The sequence below is a fragment of the Lotus japonicus genome, chromosome 6 (genome assembly GCF_012489685.1).
Source record: "Lotus japonicus ecotype B-129 chromosome 6, LjGifu_v1.2".
Classification (NCBI taxonomy): Eukaryota; Viridiplantae; Streptophyta; class Magnoliopsida; order Fabales; family Fabaceae; genus Lotus; species Lotus japonicus.
The window spans coordinates 57,463,009-57,477,116 of NC_080046.1; the positions used below are offsets into that span (position 1 = coordinate 57,463,009).

Consider the following 14,108-nt stretch of genomic DNA (forward strand, 5'->3'; position numbering starts at 1 on the left):
CGGCGACGGCGGTGGCACGGTGGCGCATCAGAGCTTCAGGATCTGGAACAGCAACAGCCCAACCCTTCTCAACCCAGAGCTTTGCCAAGAGGGGCGTTTGGAGAAGGGAGCCTCAAGACTGGGTTGAAGGGGCACGCAGAGCAGCGATGGCGGTGAGGTGACGGTCGCAACGTCTAGAAGCCAGATCTGCGTCTCTGAACACGGTGGGAGATGGAGGAGACGAAAACAGTCAAAGTGGGAGTAACATCGGAGTGAATGGATGAAGTGGTGGCTAGAGAAGAGGACAACTAGGAAAGCAAGAAAAAAAAAACCCACTTATTTGGGTATCAAATCCACCTGATGTGGAAGAAATCCACCTAATGTGAAAGAAACCCACCGATTGTGGGAGAAAAGACCTAGCAAGAAAGAGAAGAATCTCCCTAGAGGAGGAGGATCCCCAAGGGGGAGAAACAGCGCTGCACAAAGAAGCAAACCCTAGCAGAGCGTGTTTTGGTTGTCCCACATATAATGTTTATCTTATGATGTGTTTTCAGTTTTTTATTTGTCAAGGTGGGTCTTCCTGGGCCAGGTTGGTCCATCATGAGTGGATAAAAAGTGAACCAACCCAACTTGTCTTACTTTTTAGTGCGTTAAAAATTGAAAAAAGTTCAAATAATTTAAAAAAATAAAAGAGTACAAAAGAATATTGTTAACATTAAAAAATAAAAGTTGATTCACCTCAACTAAATTTAATTTGTCTAACACATTTAACTCTAGAGTTAAGTGAGACACTTGTAGCTGAATGGTTTTTTTCCCAACAATTGTGAGTCGGGTTGACTAATGAGTCTGAACTTATATCAATAGCATAAGATTTAAGAGGCTTTAAGAAAAGAAAGAATGTGACAATTGAGAGAGGCAAATTCATCCCTAATTTGGTATATGTAAGAGGAATAATGTTAGTCTCATGATTTTTTGATTGATCAAAAATTTATTTATGCAAAATTTAGTTCAGCTCAACCTATTTAGGGTACTTAAAGCTCTCTCTTAAAGGAGAGATTGTAGGTTTCAAAATAAGAGAGAAAATAAATGTGATTAAAGGTTTTCAGGGAATCAAACTACTCTCTTTAAAGGAGGAATTGAAGGACACGAGTTAGAAAGTAGAAGAAAATCAAGCGAATAAAAGGTCTACCTTCTATACATTGCCATGAATCAAAAGGCTAATGAGTGACCAAGTAAAAGCGTTGCCACTCAGTATGACAATGGACTAGTGTAACAATATATACTTGGAAATGGGGCCTATGCATACAACTTGTATGCTATTATCAGTCTATCACCTATATAGTACTTACATTGCACTCACACGTCAATTCCATGAGATCAATTGGAACGGCCAATTACTGCATAACGATTGCACTCTATGCATGAGTTAATGCTATGATATAGCATCTTTGAAATCCAGATGCTTTAGCAGATTTGGGCACAAATTGGGTAAAGAAGAAAATGAAGTATTGAAAGGATTTTGAATGGTGGAGGTGTGGATTTCCAGATGAAAATGGTACTATGATATTTTAATTAAAGGGATGTGAGACTACTCAATGACAGTTGAGGTGAGAGGGACGCGTGGGATAGTGATATATATGCTTGACCATAACCAGCAAAGCTTGGACCTCAGATGTCCATTATGTGGGAACAAGAAATAGCCTATTTGAAGAAAGTGATGGAAGCTTAAAGAAACCCTATAGTTTGAAGGCACAGACCAAAATAAATTGGTTTCTTTTTTCTTCCCCAAGGCTTGAAGAATATATTGATGATTTGTAAATGCTTGAGTACACTCCACTCAAGTAGGTAATTCAAAAAAGCAAATTAGTTGTTATCAAATTAGTTTCATGTATGTTTCTTTTCTTTTTGGGTGCCTTGTGGTTCAACTACTTTGTAGTGAACCAGGGAGCCTTGAACCTTGTTGTTTCTTTAAAACGTATTGTGCTGTTTAATGCAATATTTTTGGCTTCTAAATTTTTTTTTTCTTCCATAAAATGTGCTTCACTTCAATTCAATTCAATTAATCTCTTCTCTTAGGTAATCAAAGTTCAACCCATTGAAGAGTTTCTAAAGGTCTTTCTGAATTGTTAATCACTCACCCTTCTACTAAAGTAGAATTGCTTTTGATCACAATATATATTTTCAAAGCTAATTAAATTGATGGTAGGAAAGAAGAACATTGTTCACGACGAAGATTTCTGCTTCATGAGCCCAAACATGCCCAATTGGTATCAAGAAGCATCCCAACACTAATCCCTTCCAAGTTCTCAAAGCTCCATGATCCCACTAATGTCGGTATTGTTTTTGGAGAATCCATCAACATTGAACTTTAAAAGTTTTAACGAGTGAGGAATTGGTATACCCAAGCTATTAGTCTTGGGCGCAATCAAAAACTTTATATTTTCTAGGCATCATAAACTTTATATAAAGCATATTCTGGACGAACTGAGAAGACGGGTAGAGACAATTTTTCTAACCAGCTTTAATCCACCATATGATGCTTAACCTATCAATTTCCCCAACTTGATCTTGAAAACATATGGTTAAAGATCAGTTCATTGCGCCCTATCTATAATGACCCACTCATGGGAAGTGAGACAGGTCCTAAATTGTGGTATTAATGAATGTAATGTGTGAGTTTAGTTCAAAAGAAATTTATTTATCTTTAACATTTTGTTAATCATCTTTCGAAAAAAAAAAGAAATATTTTGTTAATATATCAACGCGATGTTGACTTGGTGTATTCTTCTTGAATCTAGATAAAACTCACTACATACTTATTAGTGGACAGTTTCTCATCGCTCAAATAGTATTCCATCTGGTGAATTATTTTGAGCTTGATGAGATCTTCATTATAGTGGTCATGCACGTGTTCGTTATCATCGTATGAAATCATGGCATGAATTTTAGGTTTTATAACATCGTCCAAGCAAACAAGATTTGGACTTAACAAGAACATTGAGAGAAGGAGACATGGCAGTGACATTGTTGGCTTCAATTGACAAGAGAGAAACTTCTCTAAGCTAGATGCATAATATTTGGATTTCATCATAAACTTGAACGCTAAGATAGATTTAAATACAAATGTAATATTAAATTTAGAAATATTAATGTTCGAAGATCGAACTTATATTTTCACTCTTACGCTTGTCTATTAGTACTAGACAACTCCATGTTAGTCTTATCATAATGTAAAAATTAAACAAATCACAACAATATCTTAAAAGAAAAATAAAATCTTAGAAATAAAATAATCGCTCTTAATTGCAGCTGTTTTTTTTTGACAGGTACAATATCTTCTTTTCATATATCTCATTAATTCTTGCTATAAATATTTCATTATTGTTGTTATAATTCTCACATTATGTCTCTTTCATGCGATCGTAATTTTTTAAATTATTAATTTTATTAATTTTCCTTAAATTGAAAATGTTTTTTTATAAGCAAATTGAAAATATGTGATTATCTCTCTTCATATCTAATATGAGATTAAAATATATTAAATATTCACACTCTTTAATTATTAATGAAATTAAATGAGATAGACACAATATTTAAATTGACTTATCAAATATTCACCTGTCATCTTCTTTTCTATTGCCCTTTTGCGTGGAATATTTGGATGGCCTGTTACAAATGGTTCGGTATCTCAACTGTCCTACCTAAAGATGGTGTGAATCACTTCCTTCAACACACCTTCTCTTGCTGGTCAAAGAATCAAAGAAGGGGGGCATGGGTCATTTGGATTGCTACTATTTGGTCTATTTGGTCTCAGAGAAATGCAAGTATATTTAAAGAAGAGGAAATTGACATTGATAAAGTCATTGACAATTTACAATTCAGGTCTTGGGTTTGGCTTCGTGGAAAATTCAAAGATTTTGGATGCTCCTTCTATGAATGGCAAATTCATCCTTCTTTATATCTGTCTTTGGTATAGTTCCTTGGATACATTCTTGACTGTTTGTTGATCACAGGGAGCTCTCGATTGATTTTTATATTGCTTCTGGACCTTGCACATACATTACTTTTGAGACCTGGTTTAGGATTGCTTTGTGGATACTTTGATAGTTCTTACTGGGATTAGGATTGCTTAGTAACTGTTTTTCTTTTCTGTTTTTGTGTTTCTCTTGGTTTGAAGTACACCTAGTACTTCCCTTAATACAATTGTTTGGCTGATAAAAAAAAAATCAATTCACTTAAGATTATCACAAAACCTTACAGTGGAAAGAGCTAGAGGACATAAGGGTTAGAGAGGTGAAGGTTTAGGGTTCCAATCCTGAAAGGAAAATTTGAATGGATTTTCTAACTTACTAATAACTAATCACTAACATTTGTCCATAAAAAAAAACTTTAAGATTATCTTAATCATTCCCTCACACACTCTCTCTCCAACACTTATGATACAGTACAACCCAAATCTTCCTTTCCTTCCTTTTATTTATCATCTCCCTCTCCCTATATAATATAACCCACCATACACCACCAACTCACTAACCTATCTCCCAAATCCCTCTTTTGCGTTCCCTCTATTTCCTAATACACAAAACCATATAGTTTCCTGCTTCAATATATTATTCACTTTCCACCACTAATACCAAATATGGTGTTGGCTTCCCCAGATTCAATTCTGGACGAAAGAATTAAACTCATCGACCTTCCCAGGGTGGACCTTACGGCCGAGAGGTCCACCGCGGCGAAACTCATCGTGAAAGCGTGCGAAGAATACGGTTTCTTCAACGTGGTTAACCATGGCATCCCTCATGACATCATAACCAAGATGGAAGAAGCAGGTTTCGATTTCTTCGCGAAACCGCTGCAAGAAAAGAAAGAGGCAGCGTTTGGCGATTACCCCTTTGGTTATGGCAGCAAGAACATTGGTTTCAATGGAGACAAAGGTGAAGTGGAGTATCTTCTTCTCAAAGCCAGTAGTGCTACCGATTCTGTTGCTCCGCTGTCAAAAAACGTGTACAATGATCCATCAAACTTCAGGTACGTGCACTCACTCGTACGTTTTTTTAATCTGTCATTGTCTATTACTTTTTCATTCATTGCGTGTGTTTTTTTACTATATCGATCGTCATCTTTCTCCTCTTGTGTTTTGGTTCAAGAAAATGCTCTTTCGTAATCTTGAAAGAGTAGTTTTGTGTTTGAGTGAAATAGTAGGTATGGGGTTTGTTTGTTTTGCCCCATGGCTTCTTGCAGTATGAGAAAAATAACAATGGGTATTGAAAAGTCCATATTCACTAGAGATAAGGCCACAATATTCCTTATAAAAGGTATATAAAACATTTCTCATTTTTAAACTAGTTTTTTTACAAGTTAGACATTACTTAAATTCTGATAATTGATGAACAAATAAGACTTAGATAATGAATATTAACACTTACTCGGTGATAAAAATTGAATAAAACACATGAATTAAAATAAAAGTTAGTGTTGTATTCGAAACAAGTTTGCCAAATATACACAACAAAATAGTTGTGCAACTTTGTGCAAGGAGATTTTGACTCACTATGAAGGATTACATGTTTTTTTGTTTTGTGATTATTAAAAGTAATGTTTTTTTTACTTTTAGGTTCAATAATCTATCTTAAATTATATTAGGACATCACCTCTATCCCACTATCTTTCCCTTCTTCCAACTACTCTCCACCACAACCCCTGCCCTCAACCTCCATGCCCTTCGGCACAACCACCACCACCCCAAATCTTCTCCACCCACCAATCACATTTCCTACACTCGCTCCATCTCCTCTCCACCACATATTTTGTTTCGCTCCCTGTCTTCTCTCATGAAGATGTCCTCCTCCTCCTCGCACTTTGCGAGCATTAGGTTGCGGAACTATCGTGCTTCGCCGCCTTTTGTGATATCCCATATCCTTCCTTTGTGAAGTGACATGGTGATCAAAACTGAAAATCAGCAGAGAAACTTAGTGGCCTTGAAAATTGTGAAACCTTAGGGGGCGTTTGTTTCAAGGTTTGAGATCACATTCCCGGGAATGTTATTCCCAAGAATATGATTACCGAGTATGTTATTCCTAGGTAAATTTTATAAATGTGTTTGGTAAGTATTTTGTATTCCCGGGAACATTTTAAAATTTTCTTAATTTAAAAATTAAAAAAACTTAAAAATAAAGGTAAAAATGATAAATTGTGGGAGAAGTGGGAAGTTACATTCATCTTTCCCATGGAAATGTAAGATTCCCAACCTTTTTCATGGGAATCAATATGAAGGAAATCATGAGAATTGTAGAAGTTATTTTATTCCCGGGAATGATTGATACCCAGGAATCATAGTTTTCAATCTTGTAACAAACGCAGGAATGTTCATTCCCAACCTTCATATTCCCGGGAATCTCTTTCCAAATCTTGAAACAAACGCCTCCTTACACTCGATGTGATCTGAGGGCTAATTTGATGACCCGAACGAAAACCGCACGAGAAATGGTGGACCTCAACCCATGATTAAGCTAATGAAAATGATGGTGATAATGGTAGCGGCAAGCATTGGGTGCGATTGGGTAAGGTTCAAAAAAATGTTTTGAAATCTCTATTGAAAACGATAGCAATAATGTCGATTGAAGAATCAAATGTCGATTGGGTGCGATTGGGTAAGGTTGGGAAATACATTCCCGGGAATAATATTCCAGGGAGTCTGTTTGTTGGGAATATCATTCCTGGTAAGACTTATAAGTGTGTTTGGTTAGGATTTATGATTCCCATGAATATTTTTAAATTTTACTTAATTTAAAATTCAAAATGAAAAAAAAAATATGATGGAATTTGTGAGTAGTGAGATGTTACATCACTTTCCCATGGGAAAGAATCAAATGACGGAAGTTATGGAAGTTATTTCATTCCCGAGAATGTTTTATGTCCGGGCATCTAATTTCCAACATTATAACAAACACGAGAATATGATTCCCTACCTCAACATTTCCAAAAATGTATTTCTCAACTTTGTATCAAACTTCAAAATTCACAGATGACATGAATTAATTTGGATCAATTAAGGGTCATATAGAATCACTGAAAAACTTGTTTTGGACCTTATATATTTTAATTTAAATTATAGTTACTCGTTAGTGAGCTATGGTAGAGAATCAAAAGTACTAATACAAAGGTTGCACAAGAATTTTCTTGTGCCATACTAGGGGACCCATCCAAAACACGTTAACATATTAAATAATGAAAGATGATGCACACAGCTCTCTTCACATCACGTAGCCCCTCTCTTAGAAAAAAAAATTGTGGGGCTAACTGGCTAAGAATTTTTGTTTAGTTACTTTACATTTTTGGTCCCCTTTTTCAGTTGGAGTCGAAGTTATGTGTGTTTGTCACTATTCTTATCTAGGGAGTCAAAACAATTTCTTATTCTGTAATTATAAAATACAATATATCACCTTAATTATATTTATATCATTGAGAACATAAACAAATGAGTAATGTTACTCACACACCTCTCTTTTGAGGTGTGTGAGGTGGAATGATGAGAGAGATAGGAAGAAAAAAAAAAGTAAGGGAGAGAAAGTATGAGATGTGATAGATGGTAAGAGGAGAGAGATAGAAACAAAAAGAGGTGGAAATGAAGTGTTTTAAAAATGAGGTGTGTACTGGTAGTACTCCCTCCATTCCTAATTATAAGACCTAGTTTTAAAATTTTCTAGTTCCTAAATATAAGACCTTTAACAATAATCTAGCAAAAAGTATTCTACTCTTCCATATAGAACTCTTACATTAATGGTGTGTTTTCAATTCTAAAGTTTTAATTACCACCTATCATTTATTAGTGAGAGAAAATAACAAAGGGTAAATATGAAAGAATGTATGCATTTTTAAAAAACCAACACACTAATTAGACACATTTAATGTTTTCTTAATAAGCGCAATTTTTTGTATTAGATCTCATAATTAGGAACGGAGGGAGGGAGGGAGTAAGTTTTTGCCAGCTTAAGATGTGACTCTCTGTGAGCAATGAATTATAGTTGATACTACGTACCTTGTGCTCCAATGAGTTGTATCTGACCAAGAAAGAACGGAGAGAGAATATGAATTGTGAGTTTCAACGTTAGTTAGTCCTTCTAGTTCTAGCTGCTAGCTAAGAGTGACGGAACTGTGCCAAGTGCCAACCATCCTCTATACAACAGCTAGCTAGCACGTTCCTACTGTGGTCCTATCCTATATAGCCTCTGCAAATTCTCATTTTCAACAGCAATTTCATTTTATTTTATTTTTTCATGTTTTGGAAATTTATGGTACTTTATAAGATATGCAATATTATTTTTCAATACTCTCATCCTCATCTAATGGTCATGGATAATTTACTTTGGTGTGTTTTTATTTATTCACATTTTGGTTTCTTATTCACCTCATTTTTATCTATTTAATCTTTTTATATTACATCACATATCATATTTTTTATTTTTCTCAATTTTTTTCTTATATCTCTAAGTTATGTGGTATTATAGAAAACAAAGATAAAGGGAAAACAAAGAATAACATGAACACTTTAATCTCTAGTTTGATTAAATAGAAAAGGAGTAAAATCAGAAATTGTTTTCTAGGAAATTACACTTTTATCTTAAATATACAATTTCTTTTAAAAATAATAAAAATTGAGGGATAAAATTGAAAAGTATGTTTATAATAACAAGTTTCTCCTCTCTTTCGTCACAATTTTAGGCGGACTCCTAAAAGGTGGAGTAACTCACCACTGATTTTTCTCATCTGCTGTAGTAAAATACAACCAAATGAAGGATGAACTGCATCTTACTCATTTCTCTATTTAGAGTATCCTTAAACAAACTAAGTGTTAGAGAAAGATAGAAACAAAAGAGAGAAAAGTAAAATATATAATAAGTGATGTCATGAGAAAATAATGGAAAATAAAAAGAAAAAATAGATGTAAATCGAATAAAAGATAAAGACTAAATGTAGAGATTGTTTAACTCATGATAAAGTTTATGTTAAATAACCCATCATTCAATCATATTGGAGATAAATTAGTTGGAAATGAATTAATAAATAAAATATAGAAATTACAACTCACTTATCTCCAATATAATTGGATGATGAGTTATTTAATCCAAATTTTATCATGGTCATTTAGAAAACTCCCTAAATGTATATTGTGTATAACATTTATTCCTTATTTTTCATCTCCTATTATGCCACAATGTACAACAATTTTTATTAGAGAAGAGATTCATAATGCACGTGAGAATATTAAGGCATTGATGTCACACACATGGGATAATGGAAAAAGGAGTAGGTGCTCCTAGGAGGTGGGATTGTATGTCAGAAATCCTTTTAGCTTCTTTCTACTCTTCAATGTCATGTCAACACAGTAGTGAATTATTACTCTGTCATGGTTATGATTAATTTGGTAAGTAGGTGAAATCAAAGAGGAAAGGTCAGAAGAACAGAAGTACTGTTAAGATAAATTGTGACAGAGATCTCAAAACAAATCAATAACACGTCCATTCAAATCAATGCTAAAAGCTGAATTTCAATGAATGTTGAAAAAAGTTCGTTATTAATTAACAATTTTTACCAAATTAACCAAAACCAGAAATGAAACAGAGCAGATGGTGGCAGTGTAGTGTCTGCTCAACCAGAGCCTGATTTATTAATTGATTTCAGTTAACTTGCAATGTGATTTACAAATTTGAAATCTTTGTATCTTTTTCTCTTTTATCATAATAAATTTTGAAATTGAGAAGTTATTCACTACCTCTTCTTATACTCAAGTGTGATTTATTTCAAATTAAAGGCTTAAATATGTTGGAAGTCCCTCTAAAATAGGGGTGCTTTGGTTAAGGTCCCTACAAACTTTTTTGGGTGGAATAAGCCCCTAATGTGAAAATAATATATGGTGATAAGCCCCTGCCGTGAGGTTCCGTTTAATTTCTGATGATTCTGTAAACGGCGTTGGCGTGGATTATATTTTGTGAAAATTATTCAATTAAAGAGGGTGCTACGTAAGTAAATGAGGGATCAAAAAATAAAAATAAAATGAAAATCCAAAGTAAAAAACACAAGTACGTTTGGGGATTTTACTTGAGTTTTTTACTTGGGTTTTTATTTTTTCAACCCTAATTTACTTACGTGGCACCCTCTTTAATTGAATAATTTTCACAAAATATAATCCACGTCAGCGTCGTTTGCAGAATCATGAGAAATTAAACGGAACCTCACGGTAGGGGTTTATCACTATATATTATTTTCACATTAGGGGCTTATTCCACCAAAAAAAAATTGTAGGGGCCTTAACCAAAAGACCCCTATTTTAAAGGGACCTCCAACATATTTAAGCCCAAATTAAATATATTTGTGAAAAAATAATTATTTTTCTAATGTTGTGAAATTTAAGTTATACACTTGAAGCTGGGGATTCTCCCCTGCCTCTCTTCATGTATGCAGTCATCTAAATCACCATTATTTATTCAAATGATAAGTTGATTTTTTAGTTTGGTTAACCTTAACCATTTTAACCAAAAATCAATGGTTCAAATTTTGCTAGAGGGGATTCCATCCACTTCCTGAACTTCACATTAATTGATTTCGATTGTGAACCTAATTCTTCATATAACTCTTGAACATCAATACTTTTTTTTGGTGTTTGGTTGATTTAGAAACTAATATAATGCTTTATGTAACTCTAAAACATCAATATTTTTTGTGTGTTTTGCTTTCAATTCATCCATATTACAAGTAACATCTTAGAAAAATGGATTGGATGTGTTTTCAAGTTGAATTTACTCTAAATTCAAACACACCTCATGTAGAATTAATTTTATTCTACCAAGATTGATTCTCGTTTCCAGCAGAAACGGAAGCACACTTTTTCTAAACATGTAAACTTATTTACTTTTTAATTTTTCATGAATTGCTTTGCTATTTCAACTGCCATGTCATTTACATCCACATATATTTTGGTATATCCTCCTCTGAGCATTGTTTTGGTTAGAGGAAAAGAACAGCCACCTGATTTGCTCTGAATGTGTTACTGTTTGATTGTACATGACAGCTCTACTGTGAGTGCATACACAGATGCTTTGAGAGAGCTAGCATGTGAGATATTGGAGCTAATGGCAGAGGGTCTGGGGGTCCCTGATACACTGGTTTTCAGCAGGTTGATCAGGGACGTTGATAGTGACTCAGTCCTCAGGTTCAATCACTACCCTCCTTTACTTAACAAAGACCCCTATACTAAGGTTGGGTTTGGGGAGCATTCTGACCCTCAGATACTGACCATCCTCAGATCCAACGATGTGGGTGGCCTCCAAATCTCTGTTCAAGATGGCGTGTGGAACCCAGTCACTCCTGATCCCTATGCTTTCTGTGTTAACGTGGGAGATCTACTACAGGTATGATGCATGTTCTTAAGATCTTATCTTATGCATCAATTTTTATGATCTTATCTTATAGGTGGTGGTTTCATTTTGCTATGAACAGAGAAGGTAGGGTAGGGTAGGAACTAGGAAATATATCTTAAAATTAATAAGAAAAAGCTTGACTTGATAAGAAAAGTTAAATGTAGAAATTATCCTATAGTGGATTAGTGGTTAGCCTTTTAAAATTCTTTTAATTGATTGTGAATAGATAATCAATTGAGTAATGTTTTATTCACACCTCTCTTTTGAGGTGGAGAGGTGGAATGATGAGAGAGATAGGAAGAAAAGAAAAAGTAAGAGAGAGAAAATATGAGATGTGATAGATGATAAGATGAGAGATAGAAATAGAAAGAAGTGAAAATTGAGTGTTTAAAAAATGAGGTGTGTATATATCATTACTCATAATCAATTATTTCTGTTGGATAAACGTCTTTTTAGTAGCTTCAGCTAGCATTTAAAAATTGATTCCTGATAAAAGAAAAAATGATGTAAACATACTAATAATGTGTTGCTTGCACCGTCAAATTTGTCAAAAACACATTCACTTCAATGTACAAAAGACATTAAGTTAATCCGTGAGTTTATCCGCACACCTTAGTGAGTTAAATTTGTGGGTTATGTGTGTTGCAAGTTAGATTGTCATACCCTCCGACCTACCTGATAGGTTAGCTTGGCGGGTTGAACCACATTGCTACTCCTAGAGTCCATGCATACTGAGCTGAGTTGTAATGGATTTGGATTGGATATATATCTCACTCTCCCTTGAGTGATGATTTTCTCTCTGATTTTAAAATGGGGGTACACATAACATGTTACAGAGGAACAGGACAACCAACATGTCGTGTACTACATCTTAACAAATGGATGGAATGAAAATTAATTGCGAAGGATTTTGGATAGAAGTATAGAACAATTAAGGCTTGGTGACAATTTAGCCTTCAATTTTGTGGTTAAGTAATTGTGCAAAGATGGAAGTGATTGATCAATACTAAGTGTTTATTTGTTGTCTTGAAGGTGATGACAAATGGAAGATTTATGAGCGTGAGACACAGGGCCGTGACCAACTCATGCAAGTCTAGAATGTCAGTGGCATATTTTGGGGCTCCACCACTTGATTCCTTCATTGTTGCTCCTCCAGTTATGGTTACACCCGAGAGGCCCTCCCTCTTCAAAGTATTTACTTGGGCTGAATACAAGAAAGTCACCTACTCTCTCAGGCTTGGAGACAGCCGCATTGACCTTTTCAGGAAGTGCACACAAGTAGAGTAATAGGGCATGAGCAATCAAAAGTAGATTTGGTACTAATAGTGTAAAGGTTTTTTCCCTTTTCTGTTTGTAAAATGATGGCCTCAAAGGAAAGACACCTAACAGTAGTGCACACTTAATAGACGTTCACAGTGGAAAAAAAAAGAGAAACTAGATAAGTAATTTAGTGTTTAATTTGTATTGTTTAGGTGTTGAAATACCCATTAAAAGTTTATATTTTGCCAAAATGTGGCAACAAATTTTTGCATTTGAGTGGAATTGTGAAAGTTAATAGAAAAAATTAGTTACTACTTTATGGCAACTATAATCTATAGTGCGTATGATTCTTGGCACTGGCAACAGTACATTATTAGCTAGATAGTGGTGTGTGTGTTTGCATGATATGTTTTTATGACATTTGTGATGGATGAGCAGAGCTCATAGTGGACAATTGCAGTGGCCCTGCTAGTCCTGTATAACGATTAGGTGGTTTGTGACAAGTGAATTAGGCCCAATAAGATGATAAGATGGGCTTCTTTGAGATCATATGTTTATCTTTTATGTTGGGCTGAACCCTGGATATCAAACGAAGTTTAAGCCCTTTAGGTTTGGACTTCGATTGTATCTATTTTAAAGCCCTTTATTCAATTCAACAAAAAAAAGTCATTTATATGTGTATGAATGCAAAATTTAAGCTATTTGAAATGAACTTGGAGTTCAATTGGTATTTCAAAATTTTGAATACTATTTTCACAAGTCTTCCACAAAACGACGTGATCACCAATAATTAATTGATTTTTTACTACTTTTTTTGCATACTTAGTATACAAAAGGACATTAATTTATTAAAATGGTTCATTTATCCACTTAATATTGTGGAAAATCACGAACTAGCTACTACTATATGATTGATGGGAACCAGAAATAACAGTGAAATGGAGATAGAGTAAGCAATGAAATGAACAACCGATTTTGATTAATTGAAAAGGGAAAAACAATAGCCTAAGCTAATGCCCAGAGTAGAACTCCTATAGAGAAGAAGAGACTCTCTTCCCTCTATTCTTACTCAGCAATTCTCATCATAATCCCTCTCTCAACTAACAGAGATCCTATATAGGGTCACACACCTCACACACTCCTTCCTCTCCGCAAATATCGTAACTAACTTTGCCAGCTCAGCTTTCTCTAGGATTCCCCTCGTTTGTTCTTCCTTGCATAGACTTTCCACACTTTGGGCCCTTTCTCATACTCTGCGGCCCAATGCTCTTCTGAGGCTCTATCAATCCCACCGGCTTGAGAGACAACCTTGTCCTCAAGGTTGAAAGCGGGAAATTGATTTAAAATAGTCAAAGCGTCTTCCCAGGTAGCTTCTTCTGCGGACTTCCCCTGCCACTGAATAAGGTACTGTGTCACAGTTGCCCCTTGCTGCTGTATGGTCCGGGATGCCAG

The 14,108-nt window shown here is 34.8% G+C and overlaps 1 protein-coding gene across 1 annotated transcript; it reads left to right on the forward strand.

Annotated features, from left to right (window-relative positions):
• Nucleotides 1–4,429: 4,429 nt before the first annotated feature.
• LOC130723796 (gibberellin 2-beta-dioxygenase 2-like) lies at nucleotides 4,430–12,983 on the forward strand. The gene is made up of 3 exons (XM_057574926.1): nucleotides 4,430–5,007; nucleotides 11,048–11,387; nucleotides 12,429–12,983. The coding sequence occupies exons 1-3, from the start codon at nucleotides 4,619–4,621 to the stop codon at nucleotides 12,681–12,683; spliced, it is 984 nt and encodes a 327-aa protein (XP_057430909.1). The 5' UTR covers nucleotides 4,430–4,618; the 3' UTR covers nucleotides 12,684–12,983.
• The last annotated feature ends 1,125 nt before the right edge of the window (nucleotides 12,984–14,108 follow it).

What these genes read in the sequence shown, in the direction of transcription:
- LOC130723796 (XM_057574926.1), top strand. Translation starts at nt 4,619, where the DNA reads ATGGTGTTGGCTTCCCCAGATTCAATTCTGGACGAAAGAATTAAACTC. An exon ending in AATGATCCATCAAACTTCAG is followed by an intron (nt 5,008 to 11,047) that starts GTACGTGCACTC and finishes TGTACATGACAG; the next exon opens with CTCTACTGTGAGTGCATACA. An exon ending in ACGTGGGAGATCTACTACAG is followed by an intron (nt 11,388 to 12,428) that starts GTATGATGCATG and finishes GTTGTCTTGAAG; the next exon opens with GTGATGACAAATGGAAGATT.